At 51.2% G+C, this 14,709-nt stretch overlaps 1 protein-coding gene across 3 annotated transcripts in view; it reads left to right on the top strand.

Annotated features, from left to right (window-relative positions):
- The window catches only part of PHF2 (PHD finger protein 2), an 81,532-nt gene extending 75,932 nt beyond the window's left edge, over positions 1-5,600 (top strand). For 2 of the 3 annotated variants that reach the window (XM_065845711.2, XM_065845710.2), the window contains 3 exons: positions 929-1,038; positions 2,218-2,479; positions 4,704-5,600. In XM_065845711.2, the coding sequence (XP_065701783.1) occupies positions 929-1,038; positions 2,218-2,479; positions 4,704-4,792 (461 nt within the window). In that variant the 3' untranslated portion in view covers positions 4,793-5,600. The remainder of the gene's footprint in view (positions 1-928; positions 1,039-2,217; positions 2,480-4,703) is intronic. The other variant, XM_065845712.2, reaches the window with a different exon arrangement.
- Positions 5,601-14,709: the final 9,109 nt, after the last annotated feature.

Here is a 14,709-nt window from a genome sequence, read left to right as displayed (position 1 = left end):
GTCCATATGGTCTGTGCTGCCCAGACTCGGGCCAAGTCATGAAGCTGCCTGAAAACACAGCCATTTTTCAAGGAGTGTGGAAACTGTAAGACCACAAATAGCAATTTCTTTATCGTGTGAAGGACTAATTAATCCTTTCCAGCACTGGGAGGTGATATCACGTGCTGGGGCTCACCCCGAGCAGTGTCAACCATCATCCGTTGATTGGTTGACAGGAAAAAGTCACTTCTGGGTGGGTTGTTGGCTTATTTTTCTTCACACTCTTGGTGACAGAGCAATTGGTGGCCACCTTACCAGTGGTGTAACAGTGAAACCCCAGACAGCGGAGTAGCCATGGCTCTCATTTTAGGTGTTGACTGTGTGAACAGTAATGAGAGAGGGTGTGGGAATAGTCTCCTCCAGGTTCAGCCAAAGCCGGTGGGCTGCAAGGGTGGTTTTGTTGCAGCTCACCAGAGGCAGTGACAGGCCAGGGGGTCCTTAGACCACTTGGATGTGGCCCACTGACAGGGGGGTCTCCACAGCTTGCTATGCGTGTGACAAGCAGCCCGTGTCTCCTCAGCTGGTGGCATGGCATGTCCACTCCCAGCTGAAGGGGTAGTTAACACCATCCGTTGGGAAAGGATGCTGGAGTTGCTCCTATCTGCAGTGTCAGCAGAAACCTCCTGTGGCTTTGGCTTCAGGAACTGCAGCTGCCAGGGAAGCTACTCAGCTGTGACACATCTTTATCGGCAGCTTCTCCCCAGACCACTGTCATTGGAGGCTGTTGGCACCTTTTGCTGTTACATGCATCCCGGGGAAGGCAGGGCAGAGGCTGCAGCATCCCTGGCCCTCCCTGCTGCGGAGGGCAAAGCCTCACTGCCCCGTGTGCTGTTGTGCTGCTCACACGGGCACCTTCTGCACCTCTCACCCACATCTGATTTCCTTGTAGCACGAGTGGGCCCCTCGGTGCCTCGACAAGACAGACCGGTGCGAGAGGGCACGAGAGTCGCCTCCATTGAAACTGGACTTGCCGCTGCTGCCGCCAAGTTGTCACAGCAGGTGAGGTTGCTTGGAAAGCCGTAGCTGTCAGGAAATGAAAGCCCTGTCTCCCCGCAGCAGAGTTGTGCCCAAACAGCAGTGCAGTGCCAGTCCTCCTCAGTGTTTGGTCGTGCCAGTGACACAAGGCTCAGCAGTCTCGGGGGAAATAAATGGGAGGAAAGTCCTATGGTGTCCGCAGCATATCTGACAGCGCCGCAGCGCAGAGGTGTATGGGAAGCATAGAGAAGTACGAGTGAACGAGCAGAACTGCCCCAAAGGAGAATGTGTGAACCGCAGATTGATGAGTCTTTGAGAGTCTGACTGCTGTGATTGCCTGGTCAGTGGAAATCGCCTGCTGGGAAGCATAAGGATTTGCTTCTACAGATTGGGTGAACTGTGGGTAACTACGGGTCAGTTTAGCAAAGATATTGTGGCACTTGGGATGTTGATCAGTGTCTGGTCTCCAAAGAGGTCAGATAGATGCTAAGTGCTAACATACATAGGCCCCACAAGTGTGACACCGTGAGGCATGAAGGTGACACAGTCTGCTGGAGCAAGGTTGGTGTGACACCTTGGTCAGTCGCTGGAGATGCAGGTTTTGGTGGCATTGGGCTTCTGTGATGTGTGCAGTTGAGTAGAAGAACTCTAAGGTTGGTAGCAGGGTTCATCAAGAAGCAGACTGAAGGTAGGCAAGGGAAACAGGATGTTGCTAGATCACTGCTCTCATGGAACGTGTGTGTAAGTGCAGTTGCAGGTCGAGAGATAATGTTTGTGCCCTAGCAGGAAGCAGAGTCTGTGAATCTGTGGGATGTTTAATATCCTCCATGCTATTGTGAAAGCATATGAAGATATCTGAAGATGGGAGGTGCCAGTTTTTGTGGAACATCGAAAACTTTGTTCATGCCAAACCATGCTGGTCTCCCAGGGCAGGGTCCTGGCTGGCTCCTGCTCGCCACGGTGTACGCAGACTTACCAGGAGGTTCTGCACAAAGTACAAACATAGCTGCAAGAAAGGCAAACGTGTGTGTGCAGCAGAGAGAGCTGTGAGCGAGGTGGTGTTGGAACAAACCGTGAGCAGTGTGTACATGGCAAGCTTCGTGGGTTTTTGTTGTATCAGGACCCTAAGCAACGCCACTGGCCCTTGCCATAGCTAAAGGTCTTCTGGGGATTAATATGAGCTTCATGTTTGTCATTTTAAAGGAGGAACAAAAAGGCAAGAAGAAAAAAAATACCAAAAAGAAGCTGTCAACCAGCAACGTGAACAAAGCGGGTCAGGAAGGCAGCTCACCAGAGCCGAAGCTGGAGTCACATGCCAGCAGCCTCACAGATCACGAGTACACCGCAGGGGCCAGCACCTTTGGGGTCGCCCAGCCTAACAGGGGATCGCAGCCGATGGCACCTGGTGTTTTCCTTACACAAAGGAGACCCTCATCATCCTCGCAGAACAATGCCTCCGCCAAAGGTACCAGGAAACGCCGGGGGTTATGGTGTAGGAATGGGGAAGGGTGAATTGGTCGTGTAATCTGTGCCTTTTGCAGGGCCCTCACGTGTTCTGTGTGTCGTGGGTATGTAGAAATGTGTTGGCAGGTCAGTTCTGGTCAGAGAGTTCTGTAACCTCATGTAGGTGTTCCTGCTCTGGCAGGGGATTGGACTGGATGATCTGTTGAGGTCCCTTCCAATCCCTAACGTTCTGTGATTCTGCATTCAGAGATGGGGCCCATGGTCTTGGCTGTCTTGGCGCCGTGGGCCCAAATATGTGTTTGTTACTACGCTGTTTGTTGCGGGGTGTGAGGGATCCCATGCTTGGACGTGCTCCTGAGCATGCCCTGGGGCTCTGGAGGAACACCTGCAGTGGTCAGGTCACAGTCCAGCCTGTCTGGTGAAGCCTTGTCCAGGGAAAGATGCATCTGTGGTGGCTGTTCTGCCCAGGGCTAGGTCAGACTCTGCTGTGGCGGGTGGTGCTTGTCCAGAAGTGCGTGCTGATGTATACCTGAGGACAGCCCATCCAGCGAGTGTAGGGCAGTGCAAATCTGCAAACCTCACTTGGGAGCTGGCACAAGAGAGTGGAGGAACATCAGACCTTGGGAGTAACACAGCTACACAACCACAAGCCAAGAGAGAGGAAGAGGCCGCTTGTCTGCTGTAGGGAAAGCATTACAAAGCTGAGGCTGTCCTGGAGTCTGGGCTAGGACCTCCTATTCTCTGCTAGAACTTTGTTCAGAAAGTGTGACAGAGGCAGGTGTGTGGGACAGGCACTGTGTAGTGTGAAGAGTAAGAGAGGCCCTGATGTAAAAAGTGAGGCAACATGGCAGATGTTTCCTGCATTCCCCTGCATTTAAGTGGAGCAAATTAGAGGTGATGCACAACATCCTGCCAAACAGTAAAACACCAGAGTAACTTGAATGTGCCATAGAGGACTCTGTGGTAGGCACTAGGTCCTGCCAGGAGCTGCGAACACCTGTGGCTGTCTACAGAACTGGAGCGGCATGAAGGTATTTGCCTGGAACTGTGTGTTTGTGGTGGAATGGTGGCATTAGTGAAAGAGGTCCAAGGCAGTGGAAGATGTGAAAGGAAGTGCTGAATGGAGCCGAACCCTAGTCTGGCCGGTGAGCTGGGCGGCCCGGTCAGGGCATCATGAAGGGAGCCTGACCTGGCACGTGGGTCACACCTTGCCTGTGGTGTAGCTCAGGCCTTGAAGGAGGGACAGAGCCATCTGCCCGGAAAGTGAGCGGCTGACCTGCTGGGAGCAGAGCACTTTCAGGGCCTCCTGTGGAGGGTCTTGGGACAGCTGGGGGCACCAAGGGCACTTCAGGGCATCTCTCTGCATGGAGCACAGGAGAGTCCTGAGCATGAGGTCTACCAGTTTGTACGTCGCTGTGTGCAGGGCTGGGGACACAGGAGAAAAGGAGATAAAGCTACTGGAGAGTGTCCAGAGGAGGCTACGCAGTTGGTGAAGGTTTGGAGGGGAAGCCGTGTGAGGAGCGGCTGGAGTCCCTGGGTTTGTTCAGCTGGAGCAGAGCAGACTGAGGGCAGAGCTCATGGGCTGCAGGTTCCTCTGCAGGGAGCAGGAGGGGCAGGGCTGAGCTCTTCTCTGTGACAGTGACAGAGCCCAGGGAATGGCAGGAACATGTGCCAGGGAGGGTCAGCTGGACATGAGGAAAAGGTTCTTCACCCAGAGTGCTGCACACTGAACAGGCTCCCAGGGAGGTGTCACAGCCCCAAGCCTGACAGTGTTCAAGAAGAGACTGGACAACATCCTCAGACACACGGGGTGACCTGTGGGGTTGTCCTGTGTAGGAACAGGAGTTGGACTCGATGACTCTTGGGGGTCCTTTCCAACTCAGGACATTCTGTGATTCCGTGTGTCCGTGTGTGTCTGTGTGTGTGGGGAGGCAGGCTGGCTGGCAGGGCTGGTGAGGGCACAGGGAGCAGGGCTGGCACTGCAGAGGCAGGAGGAGCCCCCGCAGAAAACAGGGATGACCTGAGCCTCCACCATGAGCTGGGTGTGCTGCAAGGAACGTGTCCTGGTGTGTGGGTAAGCGGTGGGTTTTGGTAGAGGCCGTGCTCCCCCCATGCTGGGCAGAGTGGGAGGGCTTCTGGAGGATGGAGGCAACCAACACAGGGCCGGTTCTGGGATGGTGCTTGGCGGGAGCAGGCCCTCACCCCACTCCCCGCTCTCCTTCCAGGGAAGCGCACGAAGAAGGGGATGGCCACGGCCAAGCAGCGGCTCGGCAAGATCCTGAAGATCCACCGGAACGGGAAGCTGCTGCTCTAGCGGCGGAGCCGCTAACAGGCTCCGGGCCACCACCACAATAATCCCATTAACTTTCAGCGGTCGGAGTGTACAGAATCCTGCTATAAATATTTTTTAATATAGATGTCCTTTCTCAGAGTGCTGAGAGTGACTAGCTGCAAAAAGTTACTACTAATCCTGGTCACAGAGGAGCGCGCTGGTCACCCTGGCCCCCGGCTGCAGCCTCAGGGGCCGGGGCTGGGCCGGAGCCATGGGGCATTGGGTGCATTTCTCAGGCAGCCTCCGCCACCCCGTGTAGCTGCGTTTCCCTTTTCCTAGAATGTAGCTTGTACATAGCTTTTGGAATAACCACCGCCGGGTTTTTATAAGGGGAAAGTCTCTCCGGGGCGCCGCTCGCCGGTACCAGCTCTTTGCGTAACTTCTTGTACGAGGGAGGGAGACAAGTTATTTTACTAGCACCTTGTGGAGTGTTTCTGTGTTTTGTGACGATGTAATTTATTAATGTTTGTAGCTTTTTATATTTGTACATTTCTTATGGGCTTTGTTTATATACACACATTACCGGGGTGCGGCGCCCGCGGGGAACCAGAACCACCCGCGGCCGTGGGCGAGGGCCACAGGGCCGCCCGGCCGGGGCGTCGCACCGGCTTTTTTTATTATGATTATTATTTTTTCGCAACATGTACATTTCTAACAAAGTTTATTGTGGCTATCTATCTATGACGGTGTTTTATTTACCGATTCATATCAAATGCTCTTGTATCGAGTTCACAAAATCTAAGTAAACCTAGAGCAAAGTTTAAAAAAAGGAAAAAAAAAAAAAAAGAAAGCAAAGTAAACTATTTCAGGTTTTGTACACAACTGCCTGGGCCTGGCCTTTTTGTGGGGTTGGTGAGGGGCAGCAGGTGGGTTTGTGGGGAGCAGGAGCAGCCACATGCCCCTGGGGTCCCTTGGGATGGGTGGGAGGAGCGGGCAGGGACCAGCAGTGGGCAGGGGAGGGCAGGCAGGGCGGGCAGCCCAGCGTGGTGCTCTGCCCTGTTCTGCCTGCTCCTCAGCAGAGACAGGCAGCTGGGAGGCTCCTCTGCCCCTTTACAAGCACAGCCAGCACCCCATCTCTTATCCAAACCCCTTACTGAGACGTCTGCTTGCTGTAGCACCATGAGAAGCCCTGGGTAGTTTGGCACAGCCTTGAGTGTCCTGGTAAGACACCCTGTGGTCCACCCAGACATGTCTGTCCATGGCACTGCTCTCGCCATCCATGTCCCTTGGATGACCACACAGACTCCTTCCCCTCTGCTTCCTTCCTCCATCTGGGAAGTACCAAGTGCTACAGGCTGTCCCCTTCTCTTCACTCACCAAAACATCAGCTATCTCACCATTGACTTTGAGCCATTTCTCCAGATTGACCCTCCTGTCCCTAGGGCCACTCTCCAAATGCTCCTTGGTTGTCACAAGAGCCTGAACATGGTACTCATAGACATGTGCAACTGCTGCTGCCCTTGGCCACATCATACTGGCAGTGACACGAGCCAACTCCAACCTGCACAGAGTCACCCCTCACCCCTTCTGACAGCCCCATCAGGCTCAAGGGGAGCGTTGCAGAATCCTCTGCATGGAGGTAAGCACAACATGGCCTCAAACCCCAATCATGTCATGCTCGTCTGCTAGACAGCAATGACATGATGGCATAATATGGATCTTTTCACTGACCACATCTCTTCAGACAGGTTGCCTTTGGACGAAGCTTCGTTGTAAGTAATTCCTGAAGAAAGACAGGTGGCCAAGCGAGCTGCTGAGGGATTGCTTCCTTTCTGAGAGGCTTTGCCTCTGAAATACCTACACTGTGTGTCTGTCCTGGGTCTCTGATGCACATCAGGCAAATGCAAAGGCCGTGTCTACTCAGGAGAGGTGGATGCCAGGTATTATGTGCAGTACAAGGCATTGCAAAACTCATCTCAGTTGAATGTTGTCACCTTCCAAAGCGGTCAACCAGTGGTGACACGTGGTCAGTGGATGAAGACAGCGTTTCACAGGGGAAGGCTCTGAGAACCCATTTGGATTGAGGGATCTGAAGGAAAGCTGAGAAGTTTCTTTCAGCCAAGGGTAAGCTTTTGGCCGAGGACAGCATGACAAGAATCTACAGGGGCCCAGGGAATGTTCCTGTGGGGAACCTCCACCTGTGGGGCACCAGGTGGAGGTGCCAGAAGGGGCAATGGTTTGATCCTCTCTACCTTCCAGCAGAGAACTTACTCAAATGGTGGCCGTTAGCTCCTTCAAATGTCACAGGCCAAAGGGTTGTGCTTGGGTAGACAGAGCTTCCCACGAAGCAAGCTCCCAGTCCTGTCTAGTTCCCACCTTTACTCAGGAATTCCCTACAAGAGTGGGGAAACGACTGCCAGGAGGAATGTGTCCTGTCCACATTCCCCCTTTCCACTCCTGCCTGTGTTTTCCCACCAAACATCTTGCATTGACTCACTTACCTTGCCCATCCGATCCAAAAAAAGATGTTTCATTGCCCTGTTGGAAAGGTGTTTTGGCTCCTGGCAACCTCCACCAAGTGCTGGAGCAGGCGGGTGCCCACATGAACACGGTGTGGAGCAGGAGTACCATGTTTGCTGGCTGCAGACCTCACCTGGGCTTGGACACTGGCAGAACCACAGCAGCATGACCAGCGTCTCAGACCGTGTGGGGTGTGCACTGCTGAGCAGGTGAGCAGTTTCTTTGGTAGACACCACTTTCCCATTGTTGCTGTGCAGCCATGTTCCAGACACTTTTGTGTGTTCAGAAGAAGGCTTGAAGCTCCATCAGGGATGGTAAGTGATGTGTTATGTATAGAGACTTTTATGTACAAAGCCCAAAAGAATATGCAAGTGACCTGAAACGTCTGGCACGGGCCAGGTTATGTGGCTGTGTTCTCTTGAAGTCACACTTCGAAGCAGCCTGGGTGTGATGTTCCCTCAGGGCTATGGTAGAGCATTGATAGATAAGCTACTGTGCCCGCAGCTGCTGGGGGTTTGGCTCCTCTCACATTCCCGTCCAGCATCCCACAGTGCTGAGACCGTGAGACAGACAAACCCCACCAACCATGTGACATCTGCAAACACACGCTGACCTTGTTGCTCTGCCCCAATGACAGACAGGACAGCTGTGCTAACACATTGCTCGCTCTGGTGGGCCTTGTCAGTGCATCGTCCTGCAGACACGCATCGCTCAGATGTCCCCTCTGGCTTCCGACTGATCGGAGATCCCGGGATGTAGGTGAGATTTTGGGCTTGGTTTTGCAATACGTCCTCACAGCCTTTCTGGCCTGGAGGTGGGGTGGCTGGTGGTCATAGCAGGCGTTCGCCAGCTGGGGGAGTTCACAGTTCAGAAACCATCACAGCTTAGAAAATAGGAGCTGTTGTAGTTAAATGCCCAGCACCTCCTAAGGCTGGGTGAGATGTATGGCCTCTGTTCCCAGGCTTATTACAGTGCAGCTGAGGATGCCCTGGGACTTATCCCAGTGCACGGCTGCCAGCAGCCTGAGGAGGCCACTGCAAGTCCCCCGGTCCGTGCAGAAAACATGGCAGTGTGTAGCTGCTGCAGTGTAAAGGGGCCAGAGCACTGGCAAAAGGGTACAGAGCTGCAGCTCTCATCCAGCGACAAGAGGTGACAGTCGCTGCTGCAGCTCCCCTTCATGGTAACCCAGCACTGGCATGGGACGATACAGCATGGAACTCGACTGTCCCCATCCCCAGGCTCAGCCAGGAGGATCCAGGCTTTCACAAGTCCCATTTGGACACCTATAGAAAGCCTTCCAAAGCATTTCTTACCCTTCCTTACCCATAGCCAGTAGTGAGGTTTGAGGCCAGTGCTACAAACATCCTTTGGATGCTGCTTCTTGAGTATTTCCATGACGACATTTCAGGAAGAACTGCCGTGTTGGCCTCTCGGGTTGCTAGGGGCTTCTTGCCATTCTCCTCATGGTTTGTCTTGGCTTTGTCAGTCATCTCCCCAGGATGAGCATTTAAAGGCTTGTTGCAAATCATTCATCAGCCTGTGATTCTGTCCAGTCATTTCAAATCTCTTGCCTGTTTCCTGAATTGTTATTGCTTCCTTTGCTTGCACTGATTTTGCCCTTCCTCAGGCCCCCAAAACAGCCCGTGTCTTTCAGCCATAAGCTTGTGCACCAATTGACGAGGTGTGTAGCTCAATCCTGGTACTCACTACGCATGCCTGGTAGAAGTGTGATAGTGTCTTTGTCACTGCAGATGGGCTGCTACCCTGTGCGGTTGACTCCATTTCCAGGCAACTCCTCCAGCCCTTCTTAGACAAGCTCCAGAGGGCTCTGCATTTGACAAGTTCTTATCCTACACAAATGTAATGTGAAAACTAGAGCACAGACAGGAAAACAGAGGGGCCAGCCCAGGTGACCTCCTGGCTGGCTCGGTGCTTCCCATCAGCACAAACACCTCGTGCTGACAGCAGAGACCAAGGGCGCCTGGCACTGCTCTGGTCTCGCTCCAGCTCCTTGGCAGGGCTCTCCACCAATCATGAGTGAAAGCTGTTTGGGTGCCAACAAGATAGAAAAGCCACTTTTCTGTTTTTTTTCTTTACAATATCTCACATTGAAAATACAGCCTGTACAACTGCAGTTGGAGTATGATACCTCTGGCAGCCCCTGGACTGTCCCAGCTCCTCTGCCTTCCTGCTGCGCTTGGCAGATGCTGCCCCAAACCTCTGCTCCAAGGTCAGCTGTGCAGAGATCCTGCTGCCTTAGCATAGAACTACAGAATGGTTTGCATTTTGAACCTTCCCAGCTCCCCAGTGCCACCCCTGCCATGAGCAGGGACATCTTCACCAGCTCAGGTTGCTCAGAGCCCCGTCCAGCCTGGCCTGGGATGTCTCCAGGGATGGTTCATCCACCACCTCTCCGGCCAACCTGGGCCAGGCTCTCACCACCCTCATGGGCAACAATTCCTTCCTCATTCCCAGCCTGAATCTCCCCTTTTTTTAGTTTAAAACAATCACCCCTTGTCCTATCACAACAGGCCCTGGTAAAAAGTCTGTCCCCATCTTTCTTGTCGGCTTCTTTTAATTCCGGAAGGGCCACACTAAGGTCTCCGCGGAGCTTCTCTTCTCCAGCTGAACACCCCAACTCTGTCATCCTGTCCTCCCAGCAGAGCTGTTCCAGCCTCGGATCATTCCTGTGGCTCCTCTGGCCCCTCTCCAGCAGGTCCATGTCTTGCCTCCCGCCTGCCCGGGTCCACGTGCATCAGGGGAAAGCCTGATGTGCCCCATGGGCATATGAAGAGGCCACAGAATGTTCCACATTTACTGCTGTCAAGTTGACTGCGGACATCAAACACCCTAAGGTCTCGCTAGGCTTAATGGGTGCTGTGTTGGGCACTTTTGCAGACATAGGTGAAATAATACTTCTTAATTCATTTTTTTACCAATGTGGTGCTACCTGCAGGAGGGACAATAACTGCACCTTACATTTTACTTTCACAGTGACTGGCAACTGGAGATTCATGAATCTACTGCTCAACATGCAAAGGATGCTGTTGCCAGAGAGGTATTTTCTGTCCATGTGTGCAGAAAGGCTGTTGGCTGCTCCTGGTAAATGATTGCTAACATTTGGGTTTCTACTGTTTCTGTCTTTAAACTGACAAGAATCACTCAAAAACGGACATTTGGCACAGCTTCACGTTTGTCTTGCAGACCCACCGTTCATCTTTCATCTCCGCTCAGGGCAGACTGCACTGCAGAGAGTGTGTTTGTTACTCAAAACAGTGGCACGGTGCCATCCTGCACCGCCGCTCTTTCCATTAACATCTGACATGGATTTGGAGCACCCAACCCGCAGAATTCACAGCATTTGTGTAAACAGTTTTGAAGTTGTTCTCTGTATACGAGAGAAAGCCTGCTTCTCTTCTTCTCTTAAAAGTGTAATAATTATAATTAATTAGATTTCCTTCTGTTTCCAGTCTGCTGGGAAGATGCACTTTGAGGCCCGCTTTTAGGGCACTCTGCTGTCAAACTGTCATACTTCTTTCTCCCAGCTAACTGTATTTACTAAACATTCAGCTCCATGGGGCACTTCTCGGAGAAGACACAAGGAGCCCGAGCTGCCAGCCAGGGCTGGGCTCACTCCTGGCTCCCCCTTCGCACGCTGCAGGTATTCGCAGACTACGAGTCTTCCTCTCACCTTCAACTCCAGCAAATTAATAATTAGCAGTCATCTAAGTGACAAGGAGATGCATCTTGAAAGGCTTCGTGTTTATACTACTCTGTCATTTACTGCTTAAAAAGCTTTTTTCGGCAGCCCAAGGAGAACACGATGCACCCTTTCTTCCGGAGGTCACCAGGGCATCTTTGGCTCAGCTCCTCACCCTGGTCCTGTGCTCGTCACTCGTTTTTCACCATTCCCTGGGACAGACCAGTAGTCACCATGAGCCAGACCCCTACTGTGACCACAGCTCTTCTGCAGACATTGCTTCGAGATCACACAAAACCTGCCGTCACTTCACCAAGACTCTGCACTCGGGCTGCACAGCTCTGCGAGGACCATGCGAGCGTGCAGGGCCCCTTCATGGTGATGGTTCGGTCAGGGAGTTGGAACAAAGTCTGAGTGTTGGCTTCTTTGACATAACAGGAAGACTTATAGCACAAGGCCATTGTGTAGTCCCTCCCACACATCTTCATTCTCGTCCGTTTTGCACTATGGGGAACATCTCCTCACGTTTGTGGTGTGGAACAATTGGCCTTTTCTCAGGAACCTCTTCTTCCAAACAGAACGTGCAGTGCTATGCAGCACGTGAAGGTGGGACACTCCATGCAGGTGAGGTGCACCAGAGCAGGAAACTGTGCAAATAATGCGAGCACGGCTCCTCGCATAGGGTCCAGACTTTGGTGAATGGACAGTAATAATTTAACTGTTTTCCCCTGGAATACCACAGCATTTTTTTAACTAGGTGTGTCAGTGGCCATAATACGCAGGGTAATGTCATCCAGTGACGCATGAGCAGAATGCTGTAGTGGTCCTTAACACAACAGTGAACGAGATGGTATAGGAATGTCCTGGGAGCTATTAGATGTATTAAGTGCCTCTCTCTGTGCACAACCAGGGAGGACTTTCTTCAAGTTGATAAACTCACAGGTATACCATTCAACACATAGTGGCATCACTTTTCTTACTGCACCTCCAGTTTACCAGCCTGAGATCAGTAATGACTTCTCTCTCTCAAGCAAGCTCTATCCTGAGGAATTACAGCTGGATTAAGAGACTGCTGCCTGACAACAACCCGGGGCTAAGAGAATGAGAAAACGCTGGATAGAGCAGCTCTGCTTTGAGACAGTGCCGTAGCCATCAGACGGCTCCAACCAACCTCAGCTTGCAGGGACACCGTCTCTCACCCATCTCCCGGGAGTAACCTTCCTCCATGGTGAGTGCGGGTCCATCCCCTTGGCCAGGATCAGGCTCTGGTGCCCAACTTGGGGCAAGGGGTGGGAGGGTGCTGCTGCCCTGCCTGGCTACCACACCATTCCCAGGCTGGCCAGTGTCTTGCTTGTGGTAGTTCAGAGGAATCACTTCTGCCTGTTTTGCCAGTATTGGCCTTTCTGTCTCCCACTGTCCTGCACAGAGAACCCTAAAGCTGAGGCCTGTGATGAGTGACACAGCTTCATCCTTTAGCTACTTAGGTGGTTAAGATCGTGCTGGTAATGACTGGTCTGATTCTGTTACTGCAGTGCCCGATGTACCAGATCTGTACAGTCCTACACCACTGTCTCATGCAGGTCTTGGCCATGAAGGCTGGATGGCCACCAGCCTGCTTTATCTATCTCCTTGCGCTTGCTGGCAGCAGAAACTCTCCTGCACTGGCCGTTTTTTTCACTTTCTGAGCTGAACTCAGCAGTTCCAGCTGCATAGCCACTTTGTTTTATTGCTGTCATAAAATACATTTGGTGGGTTGGTTTGGAAAACAAACACCTCTGCAAAATATGGAATATCAGATGCACCAGTTCAGAGGAGGTAGAAAGGGAAGAAGGGGTGAATGTTTCCTAGCAGCTTTTATGTATAAATTTATTGGAATAGACCATAAAATAGGACAAAGAACAAGTTATACAATGAAAACGTCCACTCATGCCCTATGGTCTGCATGTCTCTTGCCCAAGGTTAGAGATGGTAACAGCTCCTTTCAACATATTTTCTTAATTCAAGCTCACCAGCCTTGTTACTTTACCTCAAAATGTACAAACCTTTAACTTGTCTCAAGGGATAACTTGAAACTCACTCTGAGAATGAAATATTAATTAGAGTAAGGAATCTGACCCTACGCCAGTCACTGTGTGGCCTGGAGGAAGCCAGAGGAAGCCAGACACGCTCCAGACCCAAAGTGCTCCCTTTGTCTGGGCCTTTTGTTCCCCGCATTCCACCGGTTCTGCCCTGTCACAGCTGATAACAGCTCCCCAGCCCACTGAAAGAAAACTGTCACAGCTAAGTGTACCTTGCCCGCTTACAGAGAATATAAGCTATTAACGAGCTTGTTATCTTGAGCAGGTTTTACACAAATTGTTCCCTGTCCGCCATTTGGCATAAGCAGCGATGACAACCTTTTGACAGATGCTAGTGAGAAGAGAATAAAGATGCTGTGGCCTCAGACCATCTGCAGGGATTAAACCTTCATCACATTCGGTGAGTTTTCTGCTCTTGAGACAAAGGAAACTTTTCTTTTTCTCTAGATACACGCCTCAGTTTCTCCAAGACACTGTTCCATTGCCAGACACTTTCATTGTAGCTTGTCTATCACAGAGCCCTTTGAAAACCACTGTAAATTGACTTTTTGCCCCCTTAACATCCAGACAAATTTAATCCACATTGCTCATTAATGCTTTTCTTAATCTCCTGCTTGATCCAGGGCTGTTTCAGGAAGGTTCTAGTTGCTGCTTAGGCCGCCAGCATCCAGCATTGGCCAAAGCCATCACTAGCCACAAATGTCCAAAGAGAAAGCAACTCTCCTTTGTATGTGTGACCTTCAGAATCACAGCTTTTCACATGCTTCTGACCTATGTGCAATGGGGCAAAAACCCTGTAAATCTCCAAGAATATTCTGGTTACTTTTTTCTGCACAATGTCACAAGTAGGATTTGAAAAACAGAAAGGAACATTGGCTATTAAAAAAACAAAACAAAACAAGACAAAACAAAACTAGAGTTTGTTTGTCCAATGCTTAAAATTGAACAGGAAATTAAATACATCCAGGCAAAGTAATTAATTATGAAATTATTTTCAGTATGTTTTCAGGGTACAGTAGTATATGGAGTCTGTTTATATGATGGTTTATCTTGTGAAAATGACTCAGTCCTCACGTCAGCTCCTTCTCAAAACACGGTGGCTCACTCCCCCCATTGCAGTTGTGTTTCCATTGAGGTCCCAAATAGCCCTGCGTACTTTTGTTCCTTCCAGAGCCCTGCTGAGTATTTTTCAGGTAGGACAACCCATGTGGTTGGCTGGATCCCTACAGATCTCAACTGTTTAGATAGCAAAGCCCCACAGGATCCCATGGGATCCCATGGGACCCCATGTTGCGTGTGCTGTTACCAACCCAGTTTCTGTGCACTTTCCAAGTATACTCCAGTGAGAAAAAGCCATGAAAGTCTTCTCTTGGTGTCACCCAAGCACCCTTCACGTTCTAGAGCTGTCATGTTACAGTGCCCTCCTCTTGATAAAAAATGACCGTTCTCATAGCTCTTTAGATGAAAAGGAAGTTCAATTACTATACCTGTAGACTGTCAGAGCCCCAAACTGACTTTTCATAAGACTTGATATGAACACAAGTGATACAATATGTCTCCTGGAGATGCTGTTGTGGCAAACATGTCTGAGGATTGCTCGTGTGCCCATGGTGATCTGGGCTGCCTGCTCACCAGCTGTCTAAACCATTGAAATGACAGGA

Source organism: Patagioenas fasciata, chromosome 10 (genome assembly GCF_037038585.1).
Source record: "Patagioenas fasciata isolate bPatFas1 chromosome 10, bPatFas1.hap1, whole genome shotgun sequence".
Lineage (NCBI taxonomy): Eukaryota > Metazoa > Chordata > Aves > Columbiformes > Columbidae > Patagioenas > Patagioenas fasciata.
This window is presented reverse-complemented; position numbering and strand designations above follow the sequence as displayed.